At 33.1% G+C, this 21,686-nt stretch overlaps 1 protein-coding gene across 1 annotated transcript; it reads right to left on the bottom strand.

Annotated features, from left to right (window-relative positions):
* Positions 1-4,707: 4,707 nt before the first annotated feature.
* Positions 4,708-20,517, bottom strand: LOC128158026 (uncharacterized). The gene is given in 5 exon segments (XM_052820733.1): positions 4,708-6,706; positions 6,954-7,060; positions 7,171-12,167; positions 12,170-18,732; positions 20,015-20,517. Coding segments are annotated over 4 exon segments (12,111 nt in total). The 5' UTR covers positions 20,479-20,517; the 3' UTR covers positions 4,708-6,706; positions 6,954-6,973.
* Between the last annotated feature and the right edge of the window lie 1,169 nt (positions 20,518-21,686).

Here is a 21,686-nt window from a genome sequence, read left to right as displayed (position 1 = left end):
CATGTTTATGATATTAGATATGCATTAAAAAAAAACATAATGGAAAGTTTTTTCTACATTTTTTTTTCTGGTACCGGTATGTCATTTAGAAGTTTATAATACTATTGGGTAGTTAAATGAATGAATTTCACCTTATATTTAAAAGGAGAAAAAATCATGGATAGAATGAAATGAATGAGTACAGGGCTGACCCCCCCCCCCCCCCCCCATTACATGTACACAGTAGACCCATTGGTCTTCTTTCATTAAATAATCCTTGTATGACTTATTTTATATGATTAATACCTAATTTACCTAAATCAAACAGTTAATGAAAGTCATACCCATCTTTTAGAAATATGTCATTAAAGGATTATTTAATGAAAAAAAAATAAAGACTGGGGGATTAGGGATGGGGCGCGAGGGGGGGGGGGGGGGGGTCCTGCCCTCAAGTACCTATAAAAATCCAGAAGGCAAAAACTGAATTTAAGATGTATTTATTTTCAATAAATGCCTTTGAAGAACTTTCTTTGATCATGTTAATATGGCATTACATGGACAATGACTTAGCGTCAAGGTAACGTGTTCGGGTGAATGAAATACTTGAATGCAGAGAAGCATGAATACTGCTCTCGACCGTATACATGGTATATACGGGGTGTGTAGCGATGAGCAGAACAATAGAAATCGACAACTAATATGGCGGTAGTCGGAGATAAAAGGGAAAAATGCGCATTTATGAATTCATGTCCGCTATTAATATTCTGAAATTTTCCGAGTGCTTCAATAAAGACACACATGTTTGTGGTATTCAGCTTTAAAACCTTGCACGGTAACTATGGCCCTCTAACGAAGTATGCGCTTGAAGGTAATATTAAAAAATTTATGGAATATTTGCATATTGATAAACGACCCGATTTTGCCTTCCGCTTTAAGACCACCTTATAAGGAGGAGAATACTTAGTAAATTAAATACATACATGTACTAGCAAGGAATGGGGGAAGGGGGGTACGGTGCTTAGTCAAATCCAATGACTTCGCCATTTTAAGTAATCCGTAACTTTCTCAACCGGTATATATACCCAAGTGGCAGTAGATTTAATTTTCTGTGTATATATATAATTCGAGTATGCATTTACATGCATTTATACAATGCCTATAAACCATGTGGTTTTGAGCTAATGAACTATACTATACTAATATACATTTCGAGTATGTTACAATCGTAGTATTATTATTCATGTCAGCTTTAAGATGGTTGTATGGTCGAACTGAGAATATTTAGAGTTAAGACCTTTAAGTAAAATTAAAAGAATATTTTGACCAAAAATGGGTCGAATCCCCATTTCTTTAAATTAAAAAAAAATGCGTTTATGCACTCAACAGGCTTGAATGCTGAATCTGAGTAATAGATTTCGGATGCTGATTGAGATTAAGGTTTTTGAATATTATTGGATCAATGTGTATCAAATTTGAATAGATGATGCATTTCGCGATGCACTCTGCAGGCGTGGATGCTGAATCAGAGCCATAGGTATCAGATGCTGGAGGAGGTTTAGTTAGGTATAGGTCACATGTTTAATAGAAAATAGTACTTCATGTATATCAAACTTGCATGGTGGATCTAACTATATAAATGAATTGCAAAGGTAGCATCAGATACAGAGCCTAATCTCAAGGATGCTAAAAAAAAACCTCCTTACTCAGTCAAACTTGATAGATATGTTTGTTGTTTGATAATATAACATGATTCCTATGATATAGTATTGTATGATATGACTTTTGTATTATTTGATACAATACAATATTTTATAAGATATTTTATTGTAATAATTGATATATGATATGATATTGTATCAACTGTTTTGTATAGAAAGAGGTCCGTGTTGCTCTGCTTTGAATTTGTTTTATGGATTTTTTTAGTAGATTGACCGTTTGTTATTGTCATTTTTTCATATGATATTGTATCATATGATATTGTTATATATAATATTATTTATTATGATACGATTTTGAATAATATGATATTGTTTTATAATAAATATTATTGTATCATATGATGTGATATTTTATGATAGTGTAATATAAAGTATTGAATTATATATGATATGGTATTGTATTAGATAATATGTTATTGTATCACATAAAATTGTATATCGTATGATATTGTAATATATGATATTGTATGGTATACTATGATATTCTATAATTTTGGGTTTTTTTTATATATCATTATATCACATTATATTTTATCATATGATCTGACACGATGTCGTATTAAATTGTATTCTATCATATGATACAATATCATATTATGTATCATATAGAATACAATATCATACAAAACAAAATTTTACGAAACAATATCATGATTTATAATGACGATATCATACTATCCCATACAATATAATGTCTTTGTTACAATATTGAGATTTATTATGTGATTTGATACTGTACCATCTGATACTTTATTGTGTCATATATCATGTTATGATATTCTATTATCAAATTCAATAATTTATAACAGGATACAGTACGGTATCATATTTTGATACAATATCATATCTTACAATATTATATTGTATCATTATACATAATATATATTACAGTATTATATTGTATTATACATGTAAGATATACTATATGACACAATATGGTGTGGTATCATAGAAAGCAATATTTTTTATTAGTGTATTGAAAACATTGTATCTTACAATACCGAAAGAAGGTAACAAATGATTATCAAGTAATTGTTTAACATATGATTTACGATATTATGTCAAATCAAACTACAGTATCAAGGATCATTAACTATAATTTTCATATAATATTGTAAAGGTGGTCTCATAAAGATGATGCCTCGTCTCGGCGACTTTGTAAACAGTGATTACCTATGTTTGAAATCTTGCGAGAAAGTCGGTCAACTGCACCACTGTTTATCAGTGTGATTATCAAAATGTGCAGTAAAATAAATTTTAAGCTGTATTTTTGAGTTTTAATATATATTTAAATAATCGAGCTTTCAATGCCGCCTCCGGTTGAATTTCCAGTTTTCGTAATGGCGCCCGTTCTGGCATGTTCCTGATATTTCCCGATATTTCGGACAAGGTCTACTCATGGAATACTGTCCTGACATTGGCCGATAGATTTGGGAACATTTATAAATGCAACAACACTTGTCTGACTTAATTCAGGGATGTATATTTCAGTTGAAAAAGCGTCGTACAATAGAGCAAAAAACCTTTCAGGGAAAAACTTTCAGATTTTAAGAGTCTATGAATATTGTTGTGCTTCCCTTAGAGAATCAGATGAAAGGTAGTCAATATTTGAAAGCTTGTTTTGTTGTGCACACTGGATTAATACACCGAAAGTCAATGCTCTTGGCAAATTGGCTCTAAATGCTGAACTTAATTATTTTTGACTTTTATTTGATTAAAATGTAAATAAGGCTTATATTATATGTACAAATGAATGCACTCTACAGGCACGTAGCATCAGAGGGGGCCAGGGGGGGGGGGGGCTGCCCCCCCCCTTTTTCCCCACAGAAACTAATTTTTTAAAATTTATATATAAAAAATTGAATTATCATGGAGTTGGCCCCTGCACTTTTTTGGAGGATGTAAAAAATTGATATGAAAATAAGGAAATTAGGATCATTGAAATTGAAGTTATATACTATACCCCCCCCCCCAACCCCCGGATTAGGATTATGAAAATTTTCGGAAAGTCTTATTCCCCCCCCCCCCCTTTTTTTTTTTGCTTGTCAAGATTTTTTGGATGAGTCTGGCCCCCCCACTTTCAAAATTGATGCTACGTGCCTGTTCTAAAGAAATTTTCTCCTTTTAAACAAGGCTAGCGGCAAATATCAATGTTATCAAACTGTGTTAAATGGTATAAAAATATATTTTTTTTGTTTTACCTAACATGTTACCTATAATTGCAAAACACTGACACAACTCACCTCGCTTGTACTTGATGCGTTAAAGTTAAAATTTCTTAAGCTTTTGAATAGCGCATATAAGATCTTCTAGGCATGAAACACGGAAAACTACTAAGTTTTTAGCTCAAATTGTTATATTGCGTCTTAATGTAATAACCTTTAATTAAATGCATGCTATAATTTGTGTATTGTAAATAGATGTTTGATTCTGACTGTTGAGATTGAAAATGCTTCACGGTTGTATCTTTCTTTTAAACTTTGCTATATTAAAGGGGCATGGTCACGATTTTGATAAAAAAAAATATTCTCCCGATTTTAATGTTTACAATGCTACAGTGATGCTTTTTTAATAGGTAACCGAAATTTGAGTGTCTTTTGTTGCGTTATAAGAGAGTTACAGAGCTTGAAATTATTCGCTATGTAAACAAAGCGTTTGTTTACATTTTGAACGTTGAAGTAAAAATTTGAGTTTTAAACATAAAAAGATAGACAAATAAGCTAGAAAAATATTTCTTAATGGTATATTGAACCTATGTAAACAAAAACAGGGCACGAGCCTTGTTTACATGAAAAAGATTTGTGAGCCATGTATCTGGCTTATAACTCTACGAATGACTCTCAAATTTTATTTCATCATTAGAAATGCATTTCTAAAACATTGTAAATAATAAAAACATTAAAATAGAATTTGACCAAAATCGTGACCATGCCCCTTTAAGTCTATAGGTTAACCTCAAACTGTGCGCAAGTAGATGTATTTCATCAGGAAAAATAAAATCAACAATCAATAAGACAGTGAATGTATATTATCAGTCTAGTTATAGAGTAAAAAAATCAAATACAATTAGATTATACAGTAATATATAATTAATACCAACAGTAAAGTCTGCGTCAACAGACATCAGTTGTGTATCTATGACAGTAAACAAAAAATTATTCATATCAACAGTTCAAATTATATGAACTCTCAATTTTTTTTCAGGGAAATTGTACCTGTAAGAATAAGAATTTTAGGAAAACATGTTATATCAAAAATTATTGTATCAGTGATTTTTTGTTTGCTTGCCCCTTGTCAGTTACTTGGTTGAGATTGTAATTATACTGCTGGGTCAATACTTAAAAAGACTTAACAATATAAATGTTCATTTTAATTTTAAAGCCTGGTCTCAAAACCACAGATTTAATCAAGTTAGAAAGATAGTCTCAGACTTACAGACACGACAAAGTCTGTAAATCTGAAATTTACAAATATTTATTTGGTTCTCATTAAAACCTATGAAACACGTAGAAAGATTTATAAATGAGCTAGCAAAATGCCTTGTTTCAATCATTACAATGTATGATACATGTACATACAATATAAGGACAACTCGGGCGAATATGTAATTGTACAGCTCAACAACTACGCTAAATACTAGTATTACAATGAACTACAAGTGATATGATTACAATGCATCGACATCTTCCTTTTATTTTATGCATTTCAATTTCGAAAAACTTAAAACCTATTATGATGAATATCCAATAAACCATGCATCTTAGATATGGTCACTCCATGAGCCCGACTGAAAGTAATCATTTATAAATCTACCCCTTCATGCATATAGGCTTTACTTCCTTCTTTACATCTGATTTCTCATAACCTCACACAAAATTCAAAGGACTTTAAATGATTTTAAAAAAATACATACATATACTCGTATATCGTAGGATAAGTTATCACCGAAGCAACATGATATAAGCTAGTAGTTTCACAGTGGTAGTTTCACAGACCAATAGAATGCGTTGTAAAGCAATCTATTGTTTTATATTAAAAAATCTATAATCTATAAGTTTTATATTAAAAAAAAAAGTCTCAATTTTTTTAAAAATCAGACAAAAAATAATAGATTGATAAAACTTGCAATTGCAGAGACAATCTAAATTCAAAAACATAGATAGAATATTAAATACTGACTACAATTTTCTTATTTGCATTATAGCAGTCTACAAACTCGAAAAATACAGATAAACATTTGAAGCAGATTCCTTACATACAAAATTACAGAGTACATAATTGTATTTACATTGACTAAATTCTACAGTGTGAAAATCTCGCCAACAATTATAAACAATTGATGCTTTATATTACAATTCACTGTATCTTTTTCACAGAAATTATCCAAAGTATGAATTACGCGAAAAGACCCAATAGGGATATTTTTCTCACGTACCGCAAGTATTGACAAAGTTATTGAAACATTAATATAAATTCAAATGTATACATATAACAGTATTAGATGATCCATCAGTATTGAAATTTTAACAATAACGAATGTGTATAGAATGCAACTGCAATATTGAAAAATCTATGCAAATACACGTAAGCAACCGATGATATTGAAAAAATCTCAATAAACATATGAATGCTAAATCAATTCATGCAAGCAATTTATTAACACAATACACACATCAAAATAGATACAATTGATACGTCAATCAGCAGGAATTTCTTTCTCATTCCAGTTTTGCGATACCATGTCAATATAGTTACATAACAATAAACATATGTGTTTGACAAAGTACTTTCTGCAGCAATTTACAAAAAATATTTTTAACAGACATTTGCTATCAATGCAAAAAAAAAGGAAATATTATTTTAAGACTATATAAACAACTCAAAATATCCAAAAATATTACACAAGATAATATCACACAGGATAATACACAATTAAGTCTGTTTTAAATATCTTCCACTGTAGAATAATTCCTCCTCTCGGTCACACTTTGGTGTGTTGGCTTTGAAAGCTAAAAGACTGCTCATGTATTAGTAAATCTATAATTATTAACAGTAACTGCAATGGTGTCAATCCTTGACTAGATTAGAATCATTTTATCTAAATGTAACATTCTCAAAGTTAAAAATGTTATTGTTCGTTTTGCAATGGTGTCAATCCTTGACTAGATTAGAATCATTTTATCTAAATGTAACATTCTCAAAGTTAAAAATGTAAATAAATAAATTCCTTAAAAATATTTTGTAATAAAAACGTACCTCAATGAAATCGATTATAATTAAGTTATTCCAGCAAGTGCTTTTCTTTTGTTGGTTTTCCTGGACCCTTGTGACAACTTTGAGATGCGCGTTTTTATTTGGTGGAGCTAGGAGTAAAAATAATTGATACTGCATTTTAAAGAAATTCCTATTACAAAAAGAAATCAGAAATAATGAAAATAATCAAAAAAATTATGTTGAAACTGACATAGCTTACCCTAATTTGTTCTTTCAGAAGCTCTATAAACTTGTATACATGTCTGATCAGAAGTTCTTGTGGAAATACATCCTGCAAAAGAATTTCGAAGTCCAAGTTTGGCAGTATAATTCGTTGGATCAAGATCTGGGCGTTTTTCCACAGTTCAGTACTGCTCAAGTAGTCTGCTATCGGCTGTTGTAGACTGATGTCATTATCTCTGATGTATAAATACCGATGAAGAAACACATGCATTGCTGACTCACATGCTCTTAGCAAGGTGATTCTTCCACTAACCACATGTATAATTTGTTGTTTAGTCTTATCTTGCATGGCATCTCTGAATTCGATGTCCAATGCATTGAAATATTTTTTACCATTTATCTCTTCTAAAAGAGTATAGAATGCAACCACTTTATTCAATGTCAAATCATACTCGGTAAAGGGTAACAAACAGCTATTTGAAAGTCCTATTAGCGGCAATCCCTCTAATCTTCCAGCATATTCAGCCATGTGCAGACGCCCTTCTGTTGCTTTTCTTCTTACAATGATGGTTGTAATTGTTCCAATTAAAGTTAGAAGCTGTGGTCCCTGAGATGAATCATCTTCTAACCTCTCTTTGATTTTTTCTTCCATTGCAGAATCAATGGTTGTTTGTGGTATGAGAGCAGATACCTTTTGCAAAAGCTGTACACAATGTCCATACAAATCGTCTTTAAATTCCATAAACATCATTGTTTCGTCAATCAATATATAAGCCTTGTTATAAAACACCTTAAAGGCCCACTTTATTTCTATTTTTCTGAAGTCATAGTCGGTGCCTCTTGTGTTAGCTGTACACCCGACTTGTGAAAACAGTTCCAATTTCTCAGCATTGTCTTCAACAATAGATTTAACTATATGTTTTGTCTGAAGATCCATAAAAGCAACTACTGGGATTGCTGCTTGTTTAGGTCCTAAATGCAAGAAACCAAGAGCTTTGCACTCAAATAAAACACATATTTCTAATATTTTATCAAGAAGTTTGTTTTGCAATGAGCATAAAACATGTAAGACTTGAAAAACTGTGGAAGTTTTATCTTTCAATACACAAAAGTCCATTTTTGAGTCTTCCGTGATTTTCTCAACACATGGCAATTTTGTTGTATGATATTCTAATCTTGCAATCAGGGTAACAATTTCTCCCCATTTATCAGAAAAGATCTTGAAACTTTCTCTCAAGTCTCTTTGTATTTCTCTGTTTTGTTGATTTATGAATGAGCCAACTGACATGTACTTGCAGTCAACCTTTTTAAGACTGTAACTGCATCTAGTTATAAGCAATCTATGCCATCGAAGTATGCCCTCGATGTACTGTGGAAACTGAAGCATTTCTAAGCTTTCCAAAATCATGTTCAAACAGGGGTGCTTCTCTTCTGACTTTGACATATGCAATTCTAAGTAAAGATTGTGAATGGATGGTTTTTCTGTTAGAAAAAACATATGACCTGTTTCAACATTTTCAGTTTCTTCTGCATTTTCAACAACGACTGTTGTCCTTAATGCTTTACAAAATGTATCATGTCTGATATTGTCCATCCTCATTTGCCGGTATCTGTTCTGTAATACTTTTCTCAGTTCATCATCATATTTAGGATTCCATTCAGTCTTAGAAAAAGTTGAATCCGAAAATATTTCCTTCACATTCTCCAGGAAAATCATCAGAAGCTGACATTGCTCACTATCATTAACCTGAAGATATTCTCGAAGTTTTTGCCAATTTATTTGGAAGCTTTCCTCCCTTGATTCGACTTCTTTTGATCCAACTTCACTGACAACATCTTGAAATAAGCATGATGTTACCAAGGCAGCGTCTATCAATAAATTTCTAACAATTGTGGAAAATGGTTCTGTTTTAACTGGTTGAAACACAACATTGAAATGCTCGGACATGTTGCTTGAAGAACACCACGGACAGCTCAACTTTTCCGATGTTATGACTCGATGACTACATGTGCAGGTTCGTATTTGAAATGTAGTCAATGTCTTTCTTTCGATTTGTGTACATTCTGAAACTTCGTGGTAAATGGCTGCTTTATATAGAGTACTACTTTTAGATTCGTGAATCAAAATTAAGCTGACAACATGGATCAAAAATGATGTCAAAGATGTGTCTTCTGCCGATTTCTGTACCCTTTGTCTCAGAATATCTCTCTTGCAGTCCCACTGGAAAGTTAGATGTTTAATCAACTGTTGGACTCTATCATTTTCAACACAAGCATCCGCTTTTTCAAAAGATTTTACAAGCAATCGATCTGAATCGGCAACCTTTGTAAAACATTCGACGTAAAAAAAGCGACTGTGCAAGAAGCACAAGAGTGACGCTACAGAAGTCTTTTCTCTGTCAATGAGCCTTTTGAGAAACCCGGCATCTTCTGATATATCACTCAGGGATTGAAGAAGTATTAAATCAGGTATAACACAATATCTAGCCAGGTTAAGGGACTCTAGCGAGCAGCCTATATTTTCCACTGATGGAAGCATACTACTTGTCCTGAAAAATTGCATTGTCACTGATAATTCTGCTGACAATTTTAGCAATTCAAGGTCTCCTGAACGTCGTTTTAAACAATCCAAGAAGTATTTTTGCACGACTACCTGCTCGTTGGATTTTGTTCCACTGCACATTAATTGATCGATTGCAGAAAGCACAAATTTATTCCTGTAGGAGGCGGTAAAAAGCAATGAAGCAGTAACTGACAAAAACGTTTTCAGGTAAGCAACTGCTGCACTGTGCCGCATTCCAGTACATTGACTTCTTAATGCATCTTGAGCTTGAAAGAGTTTTCGTAAGAGGACATCATTGTGCGTTGCAATGTTTGTCAGTTTCTCAATTCCAATGACTTCATTGAATACTTCTTCCTCTAATGTTGAAAGAAATAGCAAGGGGAATGTTGTTTTATTCTCTTCGTCGAGTAAATTGTGAATTGCATACAAATAATCATCCAGATCTTCTTTGCTGATGTCGTTTTCAAGCATTTGTAGAAACAAACTAGAATCAAAATCCTCCTCTTCATCTGGAAAGTAGTCAACAAGACTCAACTTCAAGCAGTGATTGTAAAATTTTAAGGATTCATCAAACATTTCTCCATTTGCTATTATATCAACAGCTTTTAAGTTAATCTGCTTTTGTTCCAAATCATCGTTTACATTGATCCCGTTACATCTTGAAATAAAAGAGCAGGCTATTTGTTGTAACTCTAAAGCACTTACACGTTCGCTCAATAATTTCAAATGGTTCCACAAAGATTCGAATACACTCAGTTTGTTCAAATCCCAATTACAACTTGAAACACATATCGCAAACTGATTCAGATGAGAGGAATCGCATTTTGTTGGTATAAATACCACCGATACAAAATCATTAAAAAATTTCAGAGTTTCTGTTTTGTGTGACGTTATACCTATTTCACCTATGATAGTCATGAACTTGAAGACCCCTTCTTGCCATTCTATTATCTCACTTCTTTTCAATTCTACACACTGTGACAAAATGTCTTCACAAATAGAGTCAACAAAAGTTTGCAGACTCTCTAACAATGTTTTTTCATTCTCTGATCGATATAGAAGATTGGATAAAGCATCGTTACACTTATCACGAGTTTTCCATGAATCTACCAAATGGAAAATACCAATTATATTTTGAAAATATGTCCAAGTCCACAAATGAAGAGTCATTAAAAAAGTACCGACGTCATAAATTACATTGTTTCCTGTAAGACGGTTAAGTATCCATTTCATCAGATTAGCTTTTTCTTCTCCTGTAAGGCGGCATTTTACAGAAGATGTTGCAAACTGACAAAAATCGTTTCTCAAATCTTCTACTATATGATCAAATGTAAGATCATCAAAAAGATGAGTTTCTTTCTTTATCAAATACGAGTACGCACGAACAATTGCTAGCATTGTCTCCTTTAATTCCTCATCATCCGCAACTTGAAAATGCCCAGGAATGATATTTGTTCTTCGAACGTCTCCAAGAACTTCAGCTTTGTAATTTTCCAAGTTTTCAAATATAAGTTTTGAAAAGGGAACCTTCATTTGGTTGTGTGTGAGATTGATAAGATAGCATCCTGGACCAGCTGGGGGTGGTACTGCATCGACATTGTATAAGTCTAGACATTCACATCCTTTGCGGAAAACATCTTTTAATTCTGGTTTCAAGTCATCAAAAGAAAGAAGACATGACATGAGTCCCGCACTTTCAATAGAATACAGAATTCGTCCTAGGGGTTTTTGAATTAAACTTGACAAATGACTTTCCAGAGTTCCAATTAGTGTTGCCGAGGTTTCTAGAAGATGTTTGTCACAAGCTGCTTTATGTTGCCAGTCCATGTTATCTTCTATATCACTGTGCCTTTTAATCCAAGCTTGAATTTGTTCCGAAACAAATTCCAGTGCACACTCAGATTTTTTAAGTGTTTGAACATCAGTAATGTTGTCTGAAGTACCTTGGTATTGAATTTTGGCAGATGCCCAAGGTAATTCTTTAACAATTAAATCCGCGAATTCTTGTTCATTGGCTCTAAGGACATCAAGAGCAGGCTTGTTGTATAGATCTGGCAAGACAAAAATCGGTTTTTCGATAGCATCTAATGTGGCTAGTGTCCACCCTGAAGAAAAATTAATCTTGTTGAACATATGAAAAGGATTGGTATTCCTCGTGATATGAATCACAAAACACACATGTTTTGTCTTATCATTATTTGTTAACCTTTTTCTGCTGTTCTCTACAATCGATTTTGCCAGCAAAATGTGATGATAATCGGATTTCATGTCGCACTGAAGCACAAACCATTTTCTTTTACTTGATTCAAAAAATTGTTCAATGCCTTTTGAAAAATTCTTCTCTGTTTTGTATTCGGAAAGTTTGTGAAGCGAATAGTCTATATTAGCTAATGCATCCTGAATTTTACAATAAATTGTCGAGAAGGTGAAGACGACCAACTTTGCTCCATAACCATCTGTTTTTCGTAGACTTTTTCATGAACAACATTTTCTAAATAAATATCAGAAGAATTATCAGAGAAATCAAGGTTTTCTTCCATTTCAAATGGGGCATGCCATTCATTTTCGGACGTCTCACAACTGTAGGATGAATTTTCCTCATAATATTCCTGTAAATCATCGAAAATTGAATCATCATCTTCTGTTTCACTTAAATACGTGTCCCTTAGTTCCTTCAGTTCAAACGGTACTAGTCTACAAAGACTTTCCTGTTTCCTGTTTACATCTCCATGAAAAAGTTCTTCTCCATCACATACCTCTTGTAAGTAATAACCTAATCCATTGTGAATGGGTAAGGTCATGTACATAGCAATTAGAAACTTTACCGAGTTTCTAGATTTTGTCCAAGCGTCAGATATGTTTGCTCTGAAAATGCAATCTGGTTTCAATATCCACAGAAGTTCTAAAATACAATAGTACATGACTTCAGTCGTTGACGTTGATTTTCCGTACAAACTAGCAAGTTTCTGTTCTACAAGAGTGACAAGCGAGGTAAACATTTCTTTTCCTGCAATAGGAAATGAATCTTGTGCACTAAAAAGAATATTTGATTCCCTGTATAATGACAAGTCATTGACAAAGCATTCAACGTACTCGGCTAATCTTACATTATTTGGTTTTAAGATATCTCTTAAAAGGTACTGTTGTTTTTCAAATCTGTTCAAGAATGGAGGGTCTGTATTTGTAATGTTGGACTCATCAATGACTACTATGCATTTAAAGTCATCATTCACTTCGCATGTTGGATTGCTAAAGGGTCCAAGTGCAACTCGACAATGTTTTTTTCCTTGCACAATAGTGTAATTCTGATTCAACATGTCATAAAGACTGCCGTATATGTCATCCAAATCTTTTAAAATAAGAACCTGTGGCTGTTCCATGCATAGAATTATTCTGTTTAGGACTCGGTAATTATATTCGTCATCTTCGTCATCCGGAAACCTACTACCTAATATGGTTGTAAAGTCCTTACCAATATTTTCGATAATATTTTCAATACTTCCAAGAGCTGAGTCCCCATCAAGAATTAACATCAAATGCCTCGCTTCACTATCCGTTATGTTCTCTTTGATGAGTTCCTTTGTTTCACAGATTGGTAAATTTTGTAATGACATTGTATGAAAAAATGTTCTTCGCATTGTGTCATTGTTCATCTGCTGTCCTCCAAAATTACGCAACATGCCTTTCAAAAGTAATTGTTTTTCATTCACTGCATGGTTCATGTTTTCAAACTTTCTGGAGATATATTTAACAAACGAGTAATAATCTCGTAATCCGTGGAAATTCTTAATTGGTTGCTGATCAACATAGTCCGAATATGCTTTTGCAATGTCTTTGAGAATTGAATCTAGACTTATGTGACCAGCTACAGATTCCATTATAGACTTTCCAGTAATAAAAAGCTCTTCTTCATCCATATCTGGCCTTGACAAATGAATTGCTCTGTTCATTTTTGCTGAATCAAGAGACCAGTTTGAAATTCCAACAACTGCTACTTCTGGTATATCTCTTCCTTCAGGTTCTAACAAGGAATGCAGAACTTTTAAAGGGTTGAACCTTGATATTTCTGCTAAGCCGATTCCATCAAGAATAACAAGAGACAGAACATCACTCTCTTGTTTCTCAAATTTGTTTGCACGTTCAAACACTTTGATGATTCCCTCGGAAGTTGATGACTCTGATCCTTGGAAGGAAGAATAGAATAGTCTTGGATAATTTTGAAAGAACTGATCTTTGGAATCTTTCCCTCTCATATTGTTTCTGATAAGCTGCATGGACAATGATTTACTGCAACCCGGTTTTCCGACTATGAAAAGAGGTAGTTTGTTCAAAATGCATACAAGCATTACAAAGATATTCTCTTGCAAAGCTGTGTTTCTTGCTGTTCCTTTTGGAATATCCATTCTGTCAAGAATAGCGTTGTGTTCTTCTCTTATATATTGCGCTATTTTTTTTTCGGTATAAGTGTCGATAAAATTTGATGAAAATACAGCGGATAATCTCTCCCGATAAGCCAACCGGTCATTAGAATTTGAGAAACGACATAAATAACAGATTGTAAGTCCCATGATGAATGATCTAAGAATAACTTCAGTTTCTTTCATGTCTGGATGCTGTTGGGGAATGAATTGATCTTTAAACCACTTGATCAGACTGATACACCGATAGACATCTCTTAAACTTACAGTGCAAGAAGAACCTTCTTTTTCTCTTACAAATTGTTGAGATGCTGCCAGTAACTGTATCAGTAGTACATCTTTTTTTGGCTGAAAGGTTTTTGTATCAACCATTCTTTGAATGTACGCTTTCTCTTCTTTAAATGGAAGTGACCCATAGTCCCAAACAAAATCAAGCATCATTTCGGGCAAAGGATGTACTCTATATGCAAGCAATGATAATGCATCTTCTGAGAGCTTGCCCTTAAGTCCCTTCGTGTATCTATTAGATTCTCGCAGTCGATACGGGTTACAAGCAGCAATGAATGATAGATTAGGAGAAAATACATCCCCATGTAATTCTCTATGACATACAATATGAGATATGAGCCCAACATGTTCACTTGTGTTTAGTTCATCAAAAAACAACCAAACTTCTTCACTTCTATTACTCTCAGCAATATTGTTTGCAGAGAGAACAATATCCAAAATGTCTGTTTCTCTAATACCAGCATGGACGCTCAAAACTTTTAGGTGCACTTCACAGATGTCTGCGAGCCGTCTAATAAGTGATGTTTTTCCGCATCCTGTTTCACCCATTACAACTACTGGAATGTTAGACTGAAGCCTTAATGCAATCATCATCATTTTTAACATGTTATCTGGGGTATATGCATAACCCAGGGCCAATGTTGCCAAGTGTTCTTTTGACAGTTGTTTCTGTTTGGTACGCGTTATTTTAACAATAACTTCTAAAAGCTTTTCAGATTCCATGGTTGCATAATCTGGCAAATCCTTTTGGATTTGGCTTTCAAACATTTCTTCGATATTGTGAGGAACATTTTTAAGACATCTGTACACAGCAGATACGGTCTGGGTGTCCTGACTATGGAATACGACAATCAAGTGGTTGCTATTTTCCCATCTTATCATTTCTTCAGTCCGTCTTGCAAGATTCATTACAGCCTTTTTTAGATCAACTAGTGGCGTGTTGAAGTTTTCAAAAGGCTTGTGTTGTAAATCCCGACATGATGCAATTGATTTTGATGCAAACTCTTTTGAGAACTGAATAAGTGATTCGAGGACTATTTTTCTTACAGCAGACGTATTGTCCTCACCAATCATCAAAGTCAAATTTGTATTTTTGAAATAAGTGCTTGCTGAAAACTTTTTCAATTGGTTGCCAAGAACTGACACAAAAGCGTCTACTATTGTGAAATTAATTCCATCAAATGAAGGAAAATATTTTCGCAAAAGAATTTGACATTTATTTTCATTTTGCAATTCAGTTTTTGATAAATCAATATCAGCATTTATATCTCCCGTTTCAAGTCTACTGAGGTATGCGCACGCAACTTGAACTGGGCTGTTTGGAACTTGTTGACATTTATAATTTTCATAGTTTTCCCATTTCAAATGTTTCCTTAAAAAGCAAATTGAAAATGGCATACTATTTACCATCATTTGGCTAGGACAATTCGTGATTTCAAGGGCAATAAAGGTTTGTGGCAGTACATATGACAGCGAGGAGAAGGACACATATCTTAATATTACAAGTTCAAATAAGAAAATATCCAGTTCTTCTGGCCTTTCAGCAAGTCCTATTTCAATATGAAGTAACTCGTATGGTTTCAAATCGAGTTCCTTAAGACGCTGAATTAATTGCAATTTTCTGTTAGCACCACTGATGTGAAGACTTTTAACACCTTTCTCAAATGATGCCGCTAAATCGCGTATTTGTTCTGTTTTACCTAAGCCAGGCGAATCTGATGTAAACACAATGACCTTTGGAAACATGGTCTGCAGAAGGCTTTCCATCTGTTTTCTATCAAATGGCTGCATAAACATTTCACAGTCTTTAAATAAAGTAGGAATTGAATCTGTCTGCCGGCCTCTGTATATCAAACTCAGTGAGGAATTATTCCAATCAAATTTTTCTATCTCATGTATCAGCATTCCTTGGTTTTCAACAGACAGTAATTCCAGAAATGCAATGCAAAAGCAATTGTCAGCTGCATTAGGTCGTTCTCTACTTCTTAACAACAACAAATACAGCTCATCCCACGATGTATTCTCATTACAAACAACAACTTGGCTTGGAAGTGGTAATGTATTGCATTTCATTAGGAACCAGCCCAAAATCAAATTAGGCCCCACTCCACTGTCTTTATCCACACACATGAAATTCAAGTTCTTTGAAAACTTTACATTTGAAGAATCAGCTTTAATGGTTATTGGACAAACTTGTCCTCTGGGCTTTAGATTCATGAAATTATCTTCAAGACAATGTGCAACCATATCTAAATTCTGTCGTGGAGAATCATCACCAGATATGCATCCCTCATCTATCATAGAAAACTCCAAATCTGGATGAAGATACCACAAAACTGATTTAATATCAGCTCTTTTTCTTGTTTGGTTTTCAGCATCACGAATTTGTGCAAAGCTTTTTGTATATTCAAACAAAAGTTGAAGTTGTTCAGACTTAATGTATTTCAGACAGGAATTTTTTTTTCGATATTCATCCAAATCGTTTCCCCACTCATCACATATTTTGCAAAGATGTGCTTTTTCCCATTCCAGATCACTCATTTCAATATTTGAGTCAACAATTTCAAACAAAGGATGTCCAAGCATTTTTAGTCGCTGATAGGTTTCCAAAATTTCTGTAGCGGCATCAACTTTTTCCAAAAAGAAACTCAAGGTTTTAGTCATAGTAGACGAAGCAGATGGTAATATAAGTTTCTTGTCAAACCTGCTTTGAATAAGAAGCGCTCTACTTCTTAAATCGCTTAAATCAGATGCAGTATACATCGTATTATCTATACACAATATTTCTACTGTGCATTCTTTTTCACTCAGTTTGAAATGAAACTTCCCCTTGTCGAGTATATTTTCAATTCTGTCTTTTGTTTTTTCAGTTTTGTTTGCAAAGGCTTTATAAAAGTTCTTTAGACTGTCTAATTCTTTCGAGCACTGAGCAATTTTCACTGCTGCCTTTTGGATTTCTGTTTTCTGTAGACTATTCTCAATTTTTGATGTATAAACTGTGATATCTGTTCCTTTTGGTAACTTTAAAACTGGAAGTAAAAGTTCTTTCACTTCGACTAGATGTGAAACTAATGGCAAGTATTGATCAAAGTATTCTCCCTCAACAGCATCCATAAGATTTCTTATGTCTTCCTCTATGATATCTCTCAGGAATGATATTAGATTTTCTGAAATTGAGTACTCAATCATTACAGCCATCACATCTGCACTAAAGTTTAGTACAGATGATTCCATATCCATAATGAAAGAACATGCCTCAAGCATTGACCATCTTGATTCTGCATAATTGGTCTGTATTTCTTCAAAATCTTGAATTTGGTCCTGGAACTTGCTGTCAATTTCCAAACAGATAACAGAATAAAATTTTCTCAAGGCAGCAATTTTTTCGGAATTCCTATTTAAATCTAAGCATCGTATGATTGCCTTCGTTCTTTCATACGGAAATTCTGCATATCCAATAAGCTTTGCAATTTGATCAAGTGTCAAAGACAAATGGTTAGCCGTCAAATCTTTTTTAAAAAACAATTGAAACAGCTGTGGTATTGGTACATCGTCATTCAATAACCTTCTCATTCTCTCTTTAAAATTAAAAATGCAAAATGTAGAAAGAAATCCTAACAAAAGTTGTGTTTGTTTTTCACTTGCTAATTCATGAAATTTTTGTTTTTCCTCTTCCAAAACATCACTCATTTGATGATGAAAGAAAACTTCACTGTTTCTCCAGAATGAATCGATGGGCAAAAATTGTTCAATATCTTTGCAACTTTCCAGAAGATTTTTCTCAGATTTCATATCACCGCTTTTAAATATACCGAGATCATTAAATTCACGGAACTTCAACTTTCCCGCTCTTATGTTGTCTTTGATATTTCTTAAATACTGTGTATTGTCATCTAGAACCTCATGGTAGATCAGAGGTAACCTTGCAGAAACCTCTGCACAGACGTAAGTGATAAGCTCTAAATCTCTGCATGCCCTATCATCAAAATTCAACGCCTTTTTAAATGAATCCTGAATGTGAGATTTTGAACCCTCAACTACTAATACAAAAACATCAACTAATTTATTTTCGCTATCTCCTTTTAACTTCTGCAGAAATAAATAGTCATATCGATCATTTTGAAGATTTGTAAACATCTCTGCGTACAGACGTTTCATCAATAAATACATCGGATGTTTTACTAATTTAGTTGTTTGTTTTCCTTTTGCTCCCAGTATGTATGTCCAAAACCTGACATGTTTGATTGCATGATCAATTAACTCCTCCTCTGATGAAGTTGGATCAACTTTACAATTTTCTAGTGATAAAATGAACACCTCTTCTATCCCTCTGAAAACAGAATGAAATATATTTTGTTAGTGAATTAAAAAATTATATGTATAATCATATTTTAAACAAAATAAAGTGGTCAATAATTGGTCCATGCAATCACATTCAAACTCACTAAAATGATTTTTCTACATGTATGGTCGCATTTTATCAGATAATATTAAAGGGGAAGGAAACTAAATATATGTTGTACAATAAATCAATTAATTATCATCTACTATAATTGTAAATCGTATTTATTTTCATTAAAAACCCCGGAACAATGAATAAATCAAGAAAATCGACCGCTTAATTTAAATTTCCCGCCGCCATGGGGGCTGCCATTGAACTTTAATCTATGACGTCACACCATCTATCCCGGTTTGTCTTATCAACATAACATCATGATATTCGCTCTAAATGACATGTTCTGGAAAATTAGAAACAATATTGATTTGAGACCGTTCTTTTACCTTTGCAAACTACAAACAAACGTCAAATGGAGCATGTTCGTTGAAATCTAAAAGCGGAGGTTAGTGTCGGAGAAATCTGCGCGTAAATTTGGAAATTGTTAACAGATGCCAAGTATCATAGTATCTGCCGTCGTTATTTCGACATGGTAATTCCGACTTTAAAGAATGAATTTAAACATCCCGATTACAATTATAACATTTATTCAGTTAGCGAAGAACTTGACTTGGAATAAAAAAGATTAATCGAAGTCGTTTTCAACATTGAATGATAGCAGATTAACAGCTGTCATTTACTTATGAAAATGCATATATTTATGTATACAATGAAACATGTATTTATTCTTTAGATTGACGTGTGAACTCAAACATTATAAATTTTGTTTAGTCGATTATTTGAGTAACAGAAAGGCATAAACCAGCGTTAATTATATTCAGAACACTTTGTACATTCATTTGTTTATGTAAACCAAACCGGAATAGATGGTGTGACGTTAAAATAGTTATTTTTTTGGTTTTTAATACAAAAGAGTTCTACATCATGTCAGCCTTCAGTAAATACGATTTCTCCAACTTCAAACGTTTATTAAAGCTTTATTACGTATTTTATTTTCAAAACAGGATGACCACATGTGATAATTTACACCACTTTATTAAAATAAATAAATTATGTTTTTGACTTTCCTTCCCCTTTAATTTAATAACCCATTAGTTATAGATAAATTACATAAACACCTTTCTTCGGAAATATTCTTACAAGTGGTATATATATATATATATATATATATATATATATATATATATATATATATATATATATATATATATATTACCTTGTATCTAGGCTTTTCCAGTATTTTTCAAAAAAGTCAAATTTTGTCAGGAACATCTGATTCTTCAATTGAGCTTTTAATAAATGACAGTATAAGTCAATTGTTGCAATTTGAAGATTTTCTACATCTGCATGTATTTTGAGAATACTACTGTTAAGATATTCTAAAACATGCGACCGAAATCTTTTTTCGAAATGCTCCCTGTTAGTTTGAAAGAAACAATTTTTAGGCAAAGAATCATATTCTTCAAAATATGATATCAACTTTGCTTCTAAAGATGTACCATGCACTGTTCTAAGTAATACTTCATAAGCATTTTCCAATGTTTCTTTTGCACTCTCACACCATATATTGTGGAAATTCGTCAAAACGAATTTGATGAAATTTCTTGGTATTTTAAATGAAGGCATTTTCAACACTTCATCTAGTAGCAGTATTTGTTGGTCAATCGATTGAAACAACATATTCTCTTTACAGAGGTCCTCTAGATCCTTCCAAATATTGAATCGAAAATTCTCTGAGATTTTAATTTGAGACACTATTTCCATTTCACAGTGGGAAAGCAATGCGATCCTTGAATCACCCTCTGCTTTTGAGATGATATCACTTATTGCCCTTAAGTCTGAAGATTTGACTTTTCTTGTCATTATCTTTTCAATATTTGCTAAGACGTGCTTTTGTGTATTTTCTGAGAGTTCTTTCTTTTCTGCTGGAGTACTGAATTCTTTTAAAATCACAAACCCTTCTAAAACTTCTCTTTCTGGTATACAATCAAATATCAGACAAACCAAATCATGCAGCATTTTGCTTTCTCCATCTTGATTTAAAATAAATGTTAAAGCTCTTTGTAGGCATGATTTGGATTCGCTGCAATTATGAACAGGAAAAGAAGCTATCGAAAGCAGAACTTTGTGTAATGCTGGTATATCCAGTATAGACTTTGTATCATTTGTAAAATGCAAAGGTGAACATTTTGTTGTACTGGTAGCTTTATAAATCTGAAATATTTCTTCAACAAACTTGATACAAACATGTTTTGAATCTTGGTCAATATGTTGAACCTTTGCCCAGATCTTTGTTGCAGTATTCGTATTCTTGAATAATTCACTGGTAACATACTTTCTTTGAGTGCAATGTAAAAGAAGAAAACACATTTGTTCGGTGATTTGTGCATTCAAGATATTTATAAATGCACCATTCCAGTGAGAACATTTAAGTGAGTTTCTTGAGTTGAGACTGTCAATCTCGAGAAATGAAGTTTGAATTTTATATGCGGGCTCTTGAAGAATGTCTTGAATATGTGCAGCAATACCCATGACTTTGTCTTTGTCTTTAAATGGTTCACTAGTAAGGGCAAGTATATCTCTTTGAATTTTGCCCCAACAAATGCTTCTTTGTTTCCGATCCACTACTTCATCAACCTTGCTAAAATAACGTAAAACTGATTTTTTGATTTGTAGTTTGTAGTTGTACAAAATTTCACCCTTTGGCTCTGGAAAGACAATTAATGTCTTCCACATTGTGCCTTTTCTTATCATCTCGGACGAATATGTCATTTTGGACAATAAAGATAGCTCGATCGATGTTATTTCTTCGGCCAAACCTTCGGAAACATATAAGCTGAACGTTATTTCAGTACCCTGTAAATTGAGAAAATTTAACATAAATTCTT

The sequence above is a fragment of the Crassostrea angulata genome, chromosome 1 (genome assembly GCF_025612915.1).
Source record: "Crassostrea angulata isolate pt1a10 chromosome 1, ASM2561291v2, whole genome shotgun sequence".
NCBI classification, from domain to species: Eukaryota; Metazoa; Mollusca; class Bivalvia; order Ostreida; family Ostreidae; genus Magallana; species Magallana angulata.
The sequence above is the reverse complement of the archived record's forward strand: the minus strand, read 5'-3'. Positions and strand labels throughout refer to the sequence as shown.